The following is an 18,652-nucleotide window of genomic DNA, read 5'->3' as shown; positions in this document are numbered from 1 at the left end:
TCAAAAGCATGAATTCATACTGATGCTTCCAATTTTAATCCAGCACCCAGTGTTCATTCTAGTCTTCTCTCTTCCCTTGTTTGTAACATCTTTCTTTGACAGTGAGAAACTGGCTCTCATGATCTACAATATATTAACTTAGCTGTTCAGCCCTAGTACATAAATAAAGTAGTTTAAGAATTGCTAACACATACCCCTCTGAGAAACAAATTTATGAACTAGACTCCAGGATTTCTGGTCAGTTCTTTTTGTATCCAGCCTTACAGTATCCGGTCTTAACACAGTTTTCCAAAGTAAATTTCATTTCCTTCTCATACCCTTCATTATGGTTATTTCATTTGTAATACACTTAGGTTCATTTTATATAGCCTCTATTCCATTTTACATTCCCTCCACTAGCTGGTGGATTAATTTTTTTTTTAACCTACAGTAATATCCACTCTGTGATGTACAATTCTATGGGTTTTGGCAAATGCATAGAGTTGTGTATGCATCTACACCATCATGACTGAGCATGATACACACGTGAACACATTCATGATAGAACAATTCCATCATTCCAAAATTCTATTGTGCTGCCCCTTTGTAGTCATCTCCCTCTCTTACTCCTTATCCCAGGAAACCATTGATTAATTGTCCTTCCCTACTGTTTTGCTTTTTCTCAGATGTCATACAATGGAATCATACAATAAAATGCCTTTAGTCTCTGGCTTCTTTCACTTAGCAAAATGATTCTAATTTAAATTGAGGTATAAGTTACATGCAGTGCAACATACAGACCTAACATGTAAAATTCAATGCATTCGACAAACGCATATACCTGTGTAACCTACACTCCTATCAAGATGTAGAATCCTCTCCTCATCCCATAAAGTTCCCTCATGTCCTCTCAGCCAGTCCCTACTTCTGCACCACCTCTTGCCACAACCTGCGCTTAGATGCAACTGCTATTCTGTTTTTTTTCCTATCACAAATTATTTTTTGCCTGTTATTGAAATTCGTACAATATTTGCTCTTTTTGTGTGTGGCTTATTTTGGTCAGTATAATCCTACAATGAACTTTAATTAATTCATAATAAAAGATGATATATAATGTTTACTATATACCAGGGTGCCTCATAAGTGCTTTACATATATTAACTGATTGAATCCCTAATACAAGTCTACAGAGTAGGCACTCTCATTGTTCCCGTTTTACTGATGAAGAAACCTTGGCACAATAAGTTTGTCGCTGGCTTGAGGTAACCATGTCTAAAGGAGAGAACTGAGACTGGACAGAACAAGAGACTGAACTGCAGTAGGTTAAAAATGGAGACAACAGTTGATCCCATAGAGGGCATCCAGCGTGTCTCAAATTGAGGCAACGGTAGTAGGCCATTGTACCCCCCACATGAACCAGTCATTGGAAATGGGCTGCCATTGGGAGTGGTCATAATCTTAGGTGTGGCACTTTCCTTAAAACACTTCTGGCAGCTACAAGAGTGAATGACTTCGGCCCAAAAGAAGAATCTTGGAAATATACCACTGTCTCCATGATGGTCCATCACTTAGGCCCCTCAGATGCACTTGCTTCTTAAAGCCAGTACACACAGTGTTCTGGTTGGTCATGCTGACTGGGGAAACTTACAAGAGGAAGATCAGTGGGACAAATTACAGGCAGCTCTCAACAGCAGCTTTTGTTGGTGCTGTAATTGATACTTACCATCCCACTCCTCCTACTCTCCCGTTTAGATTGACAAGCACCTCTGCTGGTCTAGGTGGTTTACCTGGAGGGATGATCCAGATGTTCATCCCTAAGGTGTCTGAGCACCTGGTCACCATGCCCTTCTCAGAATACAGCTGCTGCACTAATTTATCAACAAAATTGGGGAAAGAATATCAAAAGATATCCCGGTGGGCTACCTGAATGCCCAATGTCTTCTCTGTCCTGACTGTATAACAGAAGGCCCATGTCCTCTGGAAGAATTACCCATGCCAGAAGCCATGATGGCTTCTTTCCTTGTGCTGGCATCACAGCAGTCATAACATTCAATGGGATTCATCCTTTGTCTCCTGGTAGAAGTGTCCACCCTATAGGAACCAGGACCTTTATGTTAATTATCGTTTGCACTTTCCTCCCAAGAACGCCATAACCCATCTTACATGAAGAACACTTGTGGAGGCAACTATTTTAGACTACACATGGGAGTATCAATGCTTTGAGAGCACTCAGGATGGTACACTAGCTGATAAAATTCCTGGGCAGGGATAGAACCTTCAACCCAGTTGACTGACAGGAGTAGATTCTCAGAAACAAAAGGAGTGAACAATTCTGGCTATCTTCCATTTGCCCCAGCAAATTCACTTTCTCTCTCTTGCTGTACCCAGGAAGGTTAATCAAGATGATCTACATCAATGGGCTTCCTTGTCTCCTGGCTTTTGGCTGGGTTTGGCCAGTGGGACATTAGCAAATGACGTAAGCAAAGGCTTGAAAAACATTTGCTCATTGTTGGTACTTATCCTTCTCTGGCTGCCCCTGGGAAACCTGTGGCCGTCAATATGTAAATGAGTCTAGATAGACTGCACATCTCCATCACTCCAAGTGACTTCAAGTCAACCATCAGATATGTGAGTAAGGTCATCCTAGGCCGTCCAATCCCAGCTGAGCCACCAATAGGTCCAGATCAAAATAACTGCCCAGATAATCCACAGAATATTGAGAAAAAATAAATTATTTTTATTTTTATTTTAAGCCACCAAATTTTAAGACAGTTTGTTATACAGCAGAAGCTAACTGACACATGATACTATTATTTAAATATGTCCTTTCATTATATGTTTAAATACTACAGATTTCTATTTCTTTATCCAATATTTTAGACTGGAATAGTCCCCTCAAGATTCAGATTCTAAAAGAAAATCTGAGACCATATCATCTTTCATTGTACTTTCTCTCATTCTTCTTTTCAACCGGACATTTTTAACCGTATGTATTAAGAATAACTGTACTAATTCTGAGATATTGGATATTCTCCTGTGTTGTCATCCACCACTGTTTTGCACTGGGGATTTTTACTTTTAATTTTAGCCCCATAATCCATTTGGAGTGATTTACTTGTGAATAATGTTAGTTTATGGCCCAGTGTTTTATTTTGAAAGTGGATATCTTATTGTCTATAAAACAACTACCGTACCATTTTGAAAGCTGGTTTTAAGTATATTTATTCTGAATAATGCTTGGAAAACGGAATTCTTTGAAACACTAATTCTTTTCATTCCTAAATATAGTTTGTCTCTCCATTTAATTAGAGCCTTATGTCACTTGGTATATCTTTATAATTTTCTTCATGTAACTTATATAACTTATAACTTCATATTGAATAGATCCAATTATTTTAAATGCTTATTTTAAATAATTCATTGCTCCAAAAGCTAGAAAAATTATTTACATGTTTAAACTAGTTGTTGCTAATATAACAGTAGTTTTGATTTTTCATATAGTTATCTAGTATTGTTTCACATTACTCAACTTAATTACTAGTTCTAAATTTTATGTTATTTCCCACTAAAATATTAGATTTTTCTCTTCTTCTCTAATATCATTTACCTCTTATTCTTTCTATTCTCATTTTTCCATGACTGGGCTCTCCAGTGCCACACTGAATCACAATAATGTTTGCCAGTAGCATTTTCCTCAGCTTAAGCATAGTGTAAACACCAGATAAATTCCTTGTCAGGGCAGAGCAGACATCTAAGAGAGGGAAAGTAAAAATGTGAAGAGGAATCATTTCTGCCTAGAAGTCAACAGACTTCTCTCTCTTGGCTACTTGGTGCTAAGACATGACAATGTGGTCAGCTGAGAATTAGAGAATCCTACCCTAGTCTCAAGAATTAATCATGGTCAAATCTCTTAACCTCTTTAGACCTCAGTTTCTTCATCTGTAATATAAAGAGTTTGAAAAGTGTTTTTGAGTTCTAAAGCTCTATGATTTCAAGGTACCCTTTACCCAGATGCACTTGGCAAAACCAGAGTGAATTTTTAGTTATCTTCTTCTCCATCAACATTATTATACACATCATCACTTAGAGACACAGTAAGTGTCTACTTTTACATGACACTGATCAAATTAATTTCCATTTCAGATCACTGCTTATAAGGATAGCAAATCGATAGCTAATTGTTTAGAGAGAAGTATAGTGTTGGCACCTGCTGGAACCAGCAGACCGTAGGCTAAAAGGTCTTTCTTTTGTAGTGAGACTGTGCAAACATTCCCTAATGAGACACAACACAATTCTTGTGTACTTAGCAGGAAATAAAAGGGAGCTTTGAATCCATGGTTATGAGCAAATAAGAACATGAGTTTTCAAAGCTAACTAATGATGCCATTTGCCCGGAATGGGGCTGTTCTCTGGTGTATAAAGAGCAGACGTACTTAAGGCCATTTTCATTCCTTCAACAAATATTAACTCATTGCCTTACCACTTGCTGCAAGACAGCAGTGATCTACACTACGAGCATTTATTCTAGTGGGGTGACACAGACCATAAACAAAAAGAGACATTTGAGGTGATCACTAAAGTTACATATGCATCAATCTTCTTTCATTTTGGACTATTTTCACCCATTTCCTCTTTTCAAGCTTCTCCAGAGCTCTAAGCATGGACTTGAAAATCTAGAAAGCATGAAACCAAAATTCCTTCTTACATCACCACTCTTTCAAAGACATAGTGTTTATCATCTGAGCGTAAGCACGTCACAGAATGTATTATATGGTTGCTATGGTTGAGATTATGAGCAGACATAAAAGATGTCTCTAATACTAGGTTCCTATGGATCAACACTATTTCAGCACTTTCTTGAGAGGAAAGATGATGATAGGAAGGGAAAACAAAATATTACATGGAATTCACACTCAAAAATATGTTTCCATCCTATTTGTGTTATTTAATGTGGGGTGACCTTGGGCAAGGCAGTTACTCCTTCAGAGACATTAGTAATAACATCCTGAAAAGCATTCTATAAGAATTAAATGAAACAATGTATCAGAAAGTGTTCTGTAAATTGCAAAGCAATTACAGCCAGATTACAGGCCAGCCAGCAAAGCAATCTACTTCATCTTATTTTTCTCCTAATTAATATTTTCCTCTCCAATCTTTTTTTATGCTACACAATCTTTCTAAACTTAGTTTTATCATTTATTCAACAATAATAATATGTCAAAAATGGTTGTATATGGGAAATTTCATATGATTCAACTTAATTAATAGGCGATCACAACAGTAAGTTTTATTATAATTATAGTGAAAATTTTCATGTTGCCTTACCATGTGCAAGGCATGTTCTAGGCACCTGACATGTATTCACTCATTTAATCTTCACAACAATGTTTGGAGCAAACAATATTAACTCCCATTTTACCTACGAGGAATGTTAGAGGTTATGTAATTGTCCAAGGTCACAGAGCTGGTACTCAGGCAGTCTAACTCCAAAATCTGTTTTAGGAATTCACTAAAGGGTGTGGACCTGTCTTACATCCCGAAAGAACCCCCCTGGTTTCTGGTTGGTGAATGGACCAGAGAGGACTAAGTGAGGAAGCACGTGGCTACTGAAATGATCCAGGCAAGCAATTCTGAACTCAGTATATAACTTAGAAAAATTTGTCACACTTTGGTGATGGATAGGATGTGGAACAAGAGGAAAAGAGAGGAATCAAGGATAACTATCAATATTTCTTTTTTTTTTTTTTTGCCTGAGGAACTGGATAAATGAAAACATTTACTATGGTTTGTACACAAATATTTCATAGGGGAATTTTGTCTGCAAGAATGCAAAGAGAGGGTGCATCCTTGCACTATATCTTTGAACATAAGCGTCTAGGTAGAAACTTAACAAGGATGCCCTAAGGAAGGAGATGACAACATAATGCATCTAGAAGTAATACATCTATACCCACAGAGGAAAAAAAAATGCTACATATTCAATAAAAATAATTAGAATTAGGCCAGACTAATTCAAAGATGTTCAAACCCTGAACCCAAGTTCTCACCTCTCCTACCTCACAAGGGATACAGCTTTGGGTCATTGCAGTGACCCAGCGAGTCCCAGGTCCTGCTGTTGCCCAACCTGGAGGGGCTCCACAGAGTCCTTTGACTTATCATCATGAGGTTGAGGGGTAGGAGTGTGCTCGAGTTCAGAGGAGTGGGGCCAGGGAGGAGCACCATATATCTCAAAACGTTACCTGAGGCAGAGGCTCTCCTACTATTTTTCAGTTGAACTAGAAGTTTAACTTCCTGACGGTTCCAAGTCAGGTCATCAGGGGAGCACAGAGGGCTGCACCATAAGTGAACCGAGGCACGCACCAGAGGTGGTCTGAGATCAGCACTGAAAATGGAACACAGGCTTCCGAGTCGGAAGTGGAACATGGCTCCCATCAGGGTTAATTGTGGGGTGAGTGGCACCATCTGAGTTGGAGAATGTGCATGTGCCAGTGGTGGCAGGCAGCTGGTGTAGTGGGCTGGATGTAAGCAGGGAGAGGAGGGAATCTTTGAGGCCAGGGAACCACCAGGCTGTACTTTGAACTGGTCTGAGGGCCCAATCCTGGTACGGTAAGATGAAAAATGAGACCAGACTTTGTGAATTTTTGTTTGGCTGATTGAGCCAAAATCTCTCTTGGAATGGACTGGTAGGTGGAGCTGGGACTAAGACAGGTCCCTACGTATTGTCAGAAAATAGAAGATGAATGGCAAGACAGTGAAAAGGGGATGGAGAATGGAAGATGCACAAGCAAATAGGGAGGAGGAAAAAGGGTTCCAAGAGACCAGACTAACCGATTGTCACTTGTCATTTCACTACAGTTTTGACAGCAGAAGCAACAGCTATTTCTTCACAGTGAGGAACTCGGAGGGCAGCTTAGTTATGTGGGAATAGTCTTGAAGCTACTTTTTACAGCATTTTATCTGCGATTGAGAAAAAGGTCACAATATTCTTATCATTAGTAAAGACTGGGGAAGGGTGACAGAAGTTGTGAGAGTTCCACTCCCCCCACAAAAATACACATACATTCTATTTGGTCCTTCCACTGCATAGAAAATACCTTCAGGTATAACTGGTCACATGCATCATGAAACTATATTGGCAAACCCAGTTTCACAGATTTTTGTTATAGTGGTCATAGGAATGGATGGATTGGGTTATTTTTCTGTGCCTTGTTTTCATGAAATCAGCCATTAGTGCGTTTGTATTTGGCAATTTGTCCTGTTCAAGTGCCTTTCTCTTTCTACCTCCATCCCACCTTTTGGATCCTATGTGACCCTTACTTGATCTTATCTATCCAGAGCAATTACATATCATACTCAATGGTGAAAGTTTGAAAGGTTTTCCTCTCTGACCCTTTCCCCTTACACCTGAAATTGGCTCCTCTGATGCAGTTCCTTTGCATCATCACAAATGGTGTTGATGCAGATGGCTTGTTGACACAGGCTTGGGACCTAATATGCCCAAGAGGAGGTGGTCCCTGGGGCCTTGCTATCCATGGACATGAATGAGATCATAGCGCCTGGGGCTGGAGAGGATGATCTTCAAACATGTTTTCCAACTTGTGTTTTTCACCTGGACACAGGACCTCAGATGCAGAGCCCCAGAGCAGAAAGGGGTCTGGATGTCTCCAGGGGAGAGGAAGAGACTTTGCTGAAAGGAGTCGATGGAGCATTAGAGTTGCTTCTCCAGTCCACATCATGTATATGTGTGTATAGATACGTGATATATGTATATACCTGGTTAGGCTGCAGTTCCCACCTCCGCTTCTCCCACCCCACACTTCACACAGACTCAGAGATTTGCAGACATTTCTAAGATATTCCTTTTGACTTTTATCTTCCTGTTCCTGCAGTTTCCTGCAGGAATCATAATGTGGTCCTCATCATACATTTCATTGTTCTGCTTATAAATATGAACACATTACAAAATTGGAGTTATCTGTCCCCATTCCTCTTTAGCCTATTTTTACATAAAATATCATCAATATGTTTCTATATGAGTAAATATCTACTTATCCTTGACTAATGACTGTGCTTAAGTAATGATCCTACGGCCCTTAACCAAAGATAATTATTTTGCCTATAAGGTATTTGTTATATCCTCGAGGCTAGCATAATATTAATCTAACAGAAATTTGGGGGTTTTTATTTGGTTTCTAATATTTGTTACTATACGTAGGAACATAATGGGCAAACTCATAGACACATATTCTCACTCTACTCTGATTCAATTCTTAGGAGTAAAATGACTAAGTGCAACATTAGGTATATTTTAAAGGCCTTTTAGATATATTGCCAAAGAACTTTCCACATATGTACTACTTGATATTTCCATAAGTGTGAAGGGAAGTATGTATTTCCTTCATGGTTTTCTTTTAATACTTGGCCAATTTGATATGTGAAAATAGTATCTCATTGATTATATTTGTATTTCCCTTGTTAATGTTGGATCTCTCATTTTTATGTGTCTGTTGCTCAATAAGAATATATTCTTTGATGAGTTACCTTCTATGGCTTTTGCCATTTTTCTATTCAACTGTAGGCCTTTTCATTTTTAAAGAACCTTTTACATATTGAGGACAAAATGATTTGGTTGTTAACTATTCTGAAAATATGTTACCATGTTGTTGCTTGTTTTAAATATTTTTCTGTATGTCGTGTTTAAAATAGAAAAGAACATGAACTTTCATGTAGAGTAAACTCTAATCATCTTTTGGCTTATATTTCCTGCCTTTTTGCCATGCCTTCGCAATCTGCAATTTTATATAGATATCTGCTAATTCTAGCACTTTATTTTTCTTTATAAATTTGTTAGACTGTGCAATTTATTTACCTCAGATGTGAAGTAGATTAACTCAGTTTTATATTCCACAATGGTTTATCTTCACCATTAATTGAATAATTCATTATCTCTACTGATTTTCAATACAGCTATGTGATGCGTGAAATATTTATATTTACACAGAGTCATCTCTCTATCATCTGGTCTGTCCTGTTGATATGTCTATATCTTCCAGTGCTCTTACCACTGTGCTTTAAGATATGAAGTAAGTTAATAATTGTAATGATTGTTTCTGGAAAAACACATTCTCCCCTTAATATTCTGAACTATTTTCACTAGTTTCCTGAACTTCCCATGCTTCCAGAAAATGTCTACAGTAGTTTTGCCATTACTGCAAATAATTTCCCTCCAAATTTTAATTTGAATTGTATTATTCTGATAACACTTTTTCAAGAATGTTGACATCACACAATATTGTTTAAATGCTTTTACATTTCTTAGTAGAGATTTATAATTTTGTCCACAACTGCCATTACAATTTTTCTCGTCTATTGCTGTATTATAAATAGGTTATGAAAATGCTTTTGTGTTATTAATGTTATATTGAAAAGCTGCTGACAGTTGCATATTTATTTAGTACTTGGTTGGGGACTGTACTTCTCCCTTGGTTATAAGACCTTTTTGCCAGTTATTTTATTGCATTATCTAATAAGTTAGGAATTCAATTAAGACGCTCAAGGGGCCAGCCCCATGGCTTAGCAGTTAAGTGAGCGTGCTCCACTACTCGCGGCCGGGGTTTGGATCCACTGGCGGCCCGGTTCTGATCCCGGGCGCGCACTGACTCACTGCTTCTTGGCCATGCTGAGGCGGCGTCCCACATACAGCAACTAGAAGGATGTGTGACTATGGCATAGAACTATCTACTGGGGCTTTGAGGAAAAAAAAAAAAGGAGGAGGATTTGCAATAAATGTTAGCTCAGAGCCGGTCTTCCTCAGCAAAAAGAGGAGGATTAGCATGGATGTTAGCTCAGGGCTGATCTTCCTCACAAAAAAAAAAAAAGAAAGATGCTCAATAATACTGGTTCTAAGAGAAATTATTGTATTTTCCTGGTTTTAATGGGCATGCACTTTAAAGCATCTTTATCCCACAACTCCCAAGGGAGACGACACACTGTATAGGCACCCATGGCTCATGGTGTCGGTACCTTCGTATCTGCTGGCGGGAGAATCCCAGGCTGTGCAGAGCACGCCCAGCTGGAGGGTGGTCCTCTGTGCCTGCCCCTTGTCCACGTGCAGTTGTGACTCGTCTTTGTTTTAAGCAAGGTCTAGATATTGGCGTGAGACGGTGTTTTCTTCAGTTTCAGTTATTTAAAAAAAAACATGTTAAGGAAGTGTCCTCCAAAAATAATATGTCCCATCAGAAATGGATGCTGAATTTCATCAAGTGCTTTATATACGTCAATGAGCATATTGTTTTTCTCCTGGCAGAAATGTGCAGACATTAAATATGAGGATATTAAAAGATTATCTGATTTTCTAATAGTCTATTGATGATTATTCCTTGCTCATAATTTCCTTTTGGTGCTGGTAACAGGCTCATGTTAACTTCATAAATAATGGAGATGTTTCTTCTTATTCTATATTCTGGAAGAGTTTCTAGTAGAGTAAACATCTTTCCTTAAGTTTTAGAAACAACTAATCTGTAAAGGCACCCAGCCCTGTGGTATATTAGGAATTTTATTTCTTAGAAACTCTTGAAACCATATGGCAGCATTTGTAGAATTTTCTCTCCATTTCATCTTTGAGCGAGTTTGGGTAATTACATTTTCATTAAGAAAGCAACACTTTCACTGAGATCCCAAAAGATATCTACATGTGGAGATGCACAATATTCTCATGATGGTTATAAAATTTCCTCTGTGACTTTGCTCATGATCCCATTTTCTCACCTAATGTCGTTGATGTTTGTCTTCCTCAAATTATTTTTCTCTGTCACCCTTGTCTGAATGACGTCTGTTTTATTGATCTCTCCAAAGACTCAGATCGACTGATTAATTTTCTTCTGAAGTTCCTTTATGTTTGTTTGTACTCTTATCTCTGCCTCAATCTCTTCTTCTAAATTATTTTATATTTATTTTCTTTCTCTTTTCCTCCGGTTTTGGGTTGAGAGCTTAATTCGTATGCTTTTTTTCTTCCTTTTTCTTTACTACTCAAAAAATTTAAGGCTCAGATGTTTTCTCTCAGAACAGACATTTTTCTTCTCTTCTTCCTTTCTCTCTCCTGTCTCTCCTGGTCTCCTTGCTGCTCCTTTATAATCATTGGTTTGATTTCCTCTTTTTTTTTTTTTTTGTTGTTGTTCAAGGTTTATTGCAAATATTACAGCACAGCAGAAAGATTCAAACGGCTCCACGTGGGGTTTTGAAATTCATCCCAACTGTAGGCTGAGTGACTTGCAGGTTGGAGAGACTGCCAAAGTCCAAGAGTTTGAGCATTTCCTTAGTGTCAGGGTCTACTTCAATGATCTCCTGATCCAAGGCTGAGACCTCAGGAACATAGTTATCTCTCCTCTCTCTCTCCTCCTCCTGCAGCTTGATCGAGATACCTCTCACAGGGCCCCTCTGGATCCGCTTCATCAGGTGTGTGACATAGCCTGCGATCTTGTTGCGGAGCTTCTTGCTGGGAATAATGGCGATCTCCTCGCACACGCGCTTGTTGGTGTGGAAGTCGTTGCCCAGGCGGGTGTAGTACTTCTCAATGATGACCCGGGCCGCCTTCTTCACGGTTTTGGTGCGAACGCGGCCCATGTTGGCGGGTCACTGGTAAAAGAGGCTGATTTCCTCTTTGACCAAAGTGTTATTCATGAGAGTGATTAGTGGTTTATAAATTGTGTGATTTGTTTATGATATGTTGGCAGTTAATGAGCATTTTTGTGTGCATGCTGTTTAATGAACGGGGTTTCAAATCTAGCTATTCATCTGATGAGCTACTGAGTCAGAATCTCTTCTGATGGCTTCAGGAATTGATTATGATGTAGAACTTGCTTGGTGGATGAGGGTAGGACCTAATTTTATAATAATATGCTTTCACTGCTTTTAGAGTAGAAAATTTGAGATTTACATGTAGACACGTGTGTGTGTGTGTGTGTGTGTGCAAGAGCCACAAATATTTAATAATAAATCAAGATTAAAATATACGTGATTCTTATATTGACTTTTTGGACAAAGACTAAGAGAGTTATGTTGGATTCTCATATTGTGATTATTGTTTCAGTTTACTTCATATTTCTAAAATCTTTTTTTGTGTATATGATACTGTTATTGAGTATATGCTGTTGAATCTGTAATCGCTTTCCTATTCCTTAATACTTATTGCCTACAGATATGTGTGTGTCAGTATATACATTCCTGTATAATAGTTTCATATTAATTGTGGCTTTACTTTTGTGAGCATTTCTATGGAATATCATTGAAAATCCCCTTTATTTCAGTATCTTTGTTCAATGTTAATTTCCAATATCTTCCTGGAATGACATAGAGTAGCATTCAATATTGAAAAACTGATTTCAGTAAATTAAATACAGGATAACATATATATAGCTTTATCCTGTGGTTCTATTTTTAACTTTGTGCTTGGCTTTTTTTTTCATTTTTCTTAGTTTCGTTCTATTTAAAATAATTTTCCTTATTAAACTGTTCTCTACCAGGTTAGATGTATATATATCTTTTTTGAATTCTATTTTAGAATATGTTTAATTTAAAAAATAAGAGGAACTCAGAATCTGAAGTCTGACCTCGACTCCTCTATGTTAGATGAAAAATATAATAGTCTCTTACTTCTTTCCTTTCTCCCCAAATCCAGTTTATCTAGGTATAAATTGAGCTCTTTGGGTAATGTCAGCCTCATAAAATGAGTTAGAAAGCATCCCCAACTCTTCAATTTTTTGAAAGAGTTTGACAAGGATAGGAGTGAAATCCCTTTTGAATGTTTGGTAGAATTCACCAGAGAAGCCATATGGTCCTGGATTTTTGTTTTTTAGGATGTTTTTGATTACTGTTTCAATCTCTTTACTTGTGATTGGTCTATTCCAATTCTCTATTTCTTCTTGATTTACTTTGGGGAGGTTGTATCATTCTAAGAATTTATCCATTTCTTCTAGGTTATCCAATTCATTGACATATAGCTTTTCATAGTATTCTCTTATAATTCTTTGTTTTCCTGTGATTTCTATTGTAATTTATCCTCTTTCATTTCTGATTGTATTGATTTGAGCCTTGTCTCTTTTTTTCTTAGTGAGTCTGGCTAAGGGTTTGTGAATTTTGCTTATCTTCTCAGAGAACCAATTCTTAGTTTCATCAATTCTTTCTATTGTTCTTTTAGTGTGTATTTCATTTATTTCTGCTCTGATTTTTGTTATTTCCTTCCTTCTACTGGCTTTGGACTCTGTTCTCCTTTTCCTAGTTCTTTTAGGTATAGTGTAAGGTTGTTTATTTGAGATTTTTCTTGTTTCTTAAGGTAGGCCTGTTTTGCTATAAACTCCTTCTTAGTACTGCTTTTGCTGCATCCTATAAGTTTTGGTATGTTGTGTTTTCATTTTCATTTGTTTCAAGGTATTTTTTTGATTTCTCTTTTGATTTCTTCACTGATCCAATAGTTGTTCAGAAGCATGTTGTTTAGTCTCCACATATTTGTGACATTTCCAGGTTTTTCCATGAACTTGATAAACAAACACATAGGTAAGGAGAACAGTTTCATGGTTACCAGAGGAGAAAGGGTGGGGGATGGTGAAAGCAGTAAAGAGGCACATATGTATGCTGACAGACAAAAACTAGTGTATTGGTGATGAACAAAATGCAGTCTATACAGAAACTGAAATATAATAATATGCACCTGAAATATTCACAATGTTGTAAACCAATATGACCTCAATAAAATAATTTACATTAATCAAAAGAATTCATAATTGTCATTAAAAATTTTGAGCTCTTTATTCTAGATGGTATTAAATTTTGTGTGCCTCCTTTAAAGTAGTTTGTATTTTGCACTTTTCAAAACAACATTAACACAAAGTATTTGGACAATTGTTACATCTTTTCCATGTTTGTTTCATTGGTATGGTGCTTTTTTTCCCCTAAACCAGTGGTCCTCAAACTTTATGATGTATCAGAATCATCTGGAGGGCTTGTTAAAACACAGAATGATTGCTGGACCCCACTCCAGACATTCAGAATCAGTAGGTTTGGGGTGGGGCCCTCTGATTAGCGTCTTCACCTTGTCATTGGAATCCTCCCTCTTTTTTTCATTTCACAGGCTGTAAAATCTGTATCCTGGAGTGAAGTCTCACCCTACCCAATCCTTTTATTTTTCACAGGTGTTATGTCACAATAAACTTCTTCTACTCCTGACTCCATCTCAGCAGTTAGAGGACCCAACTGACACAATACATTCTTCATTTTTACTCAGAAATTGGGTGCTTTATTTTCAAGAAGGACACACCATCTGCAAAAAGTATAGTGTGGATGCCATTCTCTGCTATTTAGGGGTTTCAATTCATTTTCATAACACCTACATGATTCTTCTTCCTCATTCTCAGCATTTCATGCTATGCTCCTATATTGGATATATATGGGGCTTTTACAAATTCTGCACACTCTCCCTCCTTAAAATTTAATTGTTCATATCACACCTGAACTACGTTGAACTAAATTAGGCCACATCGTGGCTTGTCACATGACCATCAGTGTATGTGAAGTATGTGTGCACCTCACAGAAACTGAATGTTCCCTGGAGTGTGCCTCTCAACGATTCTTCTCCTAGTATTTGATTACATATGTTCTAAATGCACGTTCCTAGTTTCAGTTAAATATACAAAAGCCATAGAAATATTACAGGCTGTAAAATTTTCTATATCCTAACCTTATTTTGTGAAATAGCCTGTAAATTATTTCCACGCCCCAAGCTCATGCATTTGATTTGAAAATTTATTTTCTTTTCAACTAAAAGAAATAATTTATATTAAAAGAAATAAATGCAAAGGAGTGTCCAAAAGAAAGAATTCCTGGATTAAGGAGGACTAGATTAATGCCAGGGTTTCCCTCCAATAACAACAAGACAATTCATAAAATATGATTTTAATTGCATTCCTGTGTTTTCTTGAAGTAAGAGAAACCTCAAAGGACAAAAGAAGGAATTACAAGCACTTAAAAAATTTGGATATACCCAGTGGTCAAAGGCCAGTAGCTTCCTGTAATGAAAGGACTTGTATTTGAGTCACCAGCACCTTAATGGATTAATCTGGGATCCCAGATTAGTTCTGAGTCACAGAAAATAAAATAAAGTCACTCAGCTTGGCGTCACCCAAAATGACTGGGAGCGCAAGCCAGAGACATTCTTCTCTGAAGGAAAGAAACCTATGCTAATATCTTATGTTCTCCACATATTGAAATCATACAAAAAGGAGCTCATAATCAAAGTTCATCAAACACATAAGGAAACACATGGTATTGTTGATTAATAGTCATCAAAACATGACAAATAAAACTTAAAATAAAACAATAGATTTAGAACCTTATAACGTCAACTATCAGATTTACCAACTTCAAAATATAAAATAAATATGTATAAACTGTTTACAAAAAATGGAATCACAAAACGAAAATCAAACAGGAGACTCTAAAAATGATCCTACATATTTGGCAAAGAACCTTACAGAATTTTTAGAGATGAATAATACATAACTGTTGAGATTTAAAATTCCTTAGAGGAGTAATACAGAAGAAGGGAGAATAAAGAACTATGTTTGAATTCTGAAGGAAACATAGGATGCACCACAGAAAGACAAAGAACTAGAAAACGTGTAAGATAAGTTATATATGGAGGGGATAATGAGATTAAAGAAAAAGCAGAAATAAAATACTGGACAGCAAAAACAAGTAAGTCATAAGGGGACATCTGAGAGTTAAAGGGTCCATGAATTTCTTAGGAAATCAGTAATTATGTCCACTTCAGACTGGGTGGACTGGTGATAAATAGAAATAGAGAATGCAATTCTCACTTTAATAAATAAGATACAATGAAATATGGAAAGCAAGTATAAATAGATACATTTTAAAGAGAAATAAAGTAAAAAAAAGGGAAAAAGAAAAAGAAAATTATAGATAGTGGGAGCAAAAGTATGAAATAAAATTTCTAGTTAAATACAAATTGACAAATTGGAGGGGAAAGTAACAAATTTATCTAATCCTCTTTACAAGACGTGTGAAAACCAAAGAACATATGAAAAATTAGGAAGTCAGGATGTGGGAGAACATATAAAGATACACTACACAAATACCATTCAAAGTCAGTCCAGGGTAGCTATAACGATATCAGATAAAATAGGTAAAGATAAAATGCATCATTAGGAATCAAGTAGTCAATTCACAGTGATATAAAAGTTCAACTCATCACAAAGATATAGTACCTGTGATCTTATACATTCTATCATGTTAAGATAATATAGCCTCAAATAGAAAAGGAAGGAGTAAGAAGAGGAGGGATAAGAAGAGGAGGAGAGGAAGAAGAAGAAAAAGACAGAGGAGGAAGTGCAGAAGAAGGAGGAGGAGGAGGAAAAAATAGAAAATTTCCCATTATAGTCAAGAAATTCAGTTCTTTCTCAGACAAATAATAACATATATCTAATAATAGAATGTTTGAAAACTATATTAGCATGTCTGGTCTATTGTACACACATAGATCCCTATACCCCGAAACTGAAGAATGTCTATTCTTCTCAAGCACACAGGGAGCATTAACAAGCAGTGAGCATGAGCTAGGCTGTTAATCAGGTCTCAACATATAGAACATTTGGAATAAGTACAAGGGACTACTCTGTTTTATTCTGGATGGAATTACAGATCCCAGGCAATAGAAATGCAAAGAATTTTCTCTGGCCTCGGAGATTTTCTGTGCACAAGTCTGTAGAAAAGATGAAGACAATAGAGGCTGTTTAGAATAGGTACTTCTAAAGATGTTAATTATTAATATTAACATTATTTTTATATTTTTAAAATAAGAAGTGGATAATAATTTTTTAAACTTTACAATGCTGTGTCTCTTACATTCCTGTGTTTCCAGTTTTCAGTCCTTTATACTTCTTCCAAATGTTCCTGGATTGTGATGATTCTTCCCTCTTCGGATCTCTGAAGTTTCACTTTAGTTACCTGAGTTTTGATGGTGGCAGACACAGAAGTCTGACGGGGCAGAAGTTTAGGCAATTTGATTGCCAGCCTTCTGCTGCACCATTCTCAACCCACATAGGTCATGCTTCTCTGCTTGTCCCACACCCTTGAGTTGGAGTTACCTTTCCTGCCCAGGGCTATCTCAAATCTCATGTTAATATTGTTGCTCTTCTATGAAGAATTTAATGATGTGCTCATATGAACAAGCATTTTGGTCCTGAACCAAAAAATCATTTACAAAACTCTCTCTGAATGTGATCTGCTTTTCTACTCATTGCACTTTCCTTCATAAAATTAACACTTTTGTCCATGTGTGTGGAATTCAGCAAGGACATTCCAGAGCCTAAGTTATGTTATTTGCTTTAGCTATAAATTATAAGGCTTCAGAAGAGTCAAGGTAGAGGCTTCTTGAGTTGCCATAAACAAAATGAGTTGACTGGCCATTCTCCTTTATTTAAGTCATTGCATTCACTTTGAAGAATAGTGGTTTGAGACTTTTCCCTAAGGATCTCTATCCCTCCATGCAGGTTTCAGTACAAGAACTACCAGTATGTTCTGGCTTTGGTTTTCGCCATTGAGGAGATCAACAAGAAGCCCCATATTTTACTCAACATGTCGCTGGGATTTGATGTCTATAATGCCCTGCCCAGCGAACAGAAGGCATTTGAGAGTTCCCCGATTTGGCTCTCAGGGCTGGGCAAGGACATTCCTAATTACCACTATAGGAGAGAGAGCAAGTCTGTAGCAGTCCTTACAGGAGCAACAGGCGCAATTTCTGCCCAGAATGGAACACTGCTGACACTCTACAAATTTCCACAGGTAAGGATGGGCAGGATGGGGAGAGATGAAACCATGTGTCATTTGGTGCCATTCTCAGGTGTCTAAAAAGAATGAAAGGAGAAGACTGGGTTTATGCATCTCTCAAAGGATGTGATCTCAAAGGGTAAGTGTACAGAGTCTTGGTGAGGTGTGCATGTTTCCTTTGTTTGAAGTAGAGAGGAGGATGAAGGAGAAGGAGACAAGGGAAGTTCCTGGAACTCTGAGTCTGATCAGTTATTTTATAGAAATCTCTCAGGGAGTGGTAGATGATTGGATAGTGAAATGAGTAAATTTCCCCTTCTACCACTTCCAGGTGTTGCTGAATATTGTTTAAGACTGAGTGAGCTTTTTGCCAATCCTCTTCTTCATGTGGTTTCCAACTATCTTTTCCCTTTAGCTTAGGGTCCTTTTGATCCCATCTTGAATGATGATGACCAGTTTCTATGTTTCTATCAGATGGCCCCCGGGGACACATCTCTGGCCCTTGGCATGGTCTCTTTGCTGCTTCATTTCAGTTGGACCTGGTGGGGCTAGTCGTCTCAGAAGACAAGAAAGGTGTTCAATTTCTCTCAGACTTGAGAGGAGAGATGGACAGGAATGGAATCCGTGCAGCCTTTGTGGAAATGATCCCTGTCACTGGAAGTTTATATACCTCAAGGAACTTTCAATATCATCTGCAGATCAAGGAATCATCAGTGAAATTGGTTATTGTTTATTGTGATGCTGACTCTCTAATAAGCTTGAGCTTTTCTAAATGGATGTTTTTAGAGATATGGAAAGTCTGGGTCACAACATCACAGCAGGATTTTACCACCGGTCC

The 18,652-nt window shown here is 37.4% G+C and overlaps 1 protein-coding gene across 1 annotated transcript; it reads right to left on the bottom strand.

The window, feature by feature from the left end:
* Window positions 1-11,131: 11,131 nt before the first annotated feature.
* LOC131395672 (small ribosomal subunit protein eS17) lies at window positions 11,132-11,621 on the bottom strand. The gene has a single exon (XM_058527515.1). The coding sequence runs from the start codon at window positions 11,599-11,601 to the stop codon at window positions 11,194-11,196; it is 408 nt and encodes a 135-aa protein (XP_058383498.1). The 5' UTR covers window positions 11,602-11,621; the 3' UTR covers window positions 11,132-11,193.
* Window positions 11,622-18,652: the final 7,031 nt, after the last annotated feature.

Source organism: Diceros bicornis, chromosome 31 (genome assembly GCF_020826845.1).
Source record: "Diceros bicornis minor isolate mBicDic1 chromosome 31, mDicBic1.mat.cur, whole genome shotgun sequence".
NCBI classification, from domain to species: domain Eukaryota; kingdom Metazoa; phylum Chordata; class Mammalia; order Perissodactyla; family Rhinocerotidae; genus Diceros; species Diceros bicornis.
This window is presented reverse-complemented; position numbering and strand designations above follow the sequence as displayed.

Excerpts from the sequence above, each read along its gene's own strand:
- LOC131395672 (XM_058527515.1), bottom strand. The coding sequence starts at position 11,601 with ATGGGCCGCGTTCGCACCAAAACCGTGAAGAAGGCGGCCCGGGTCATC.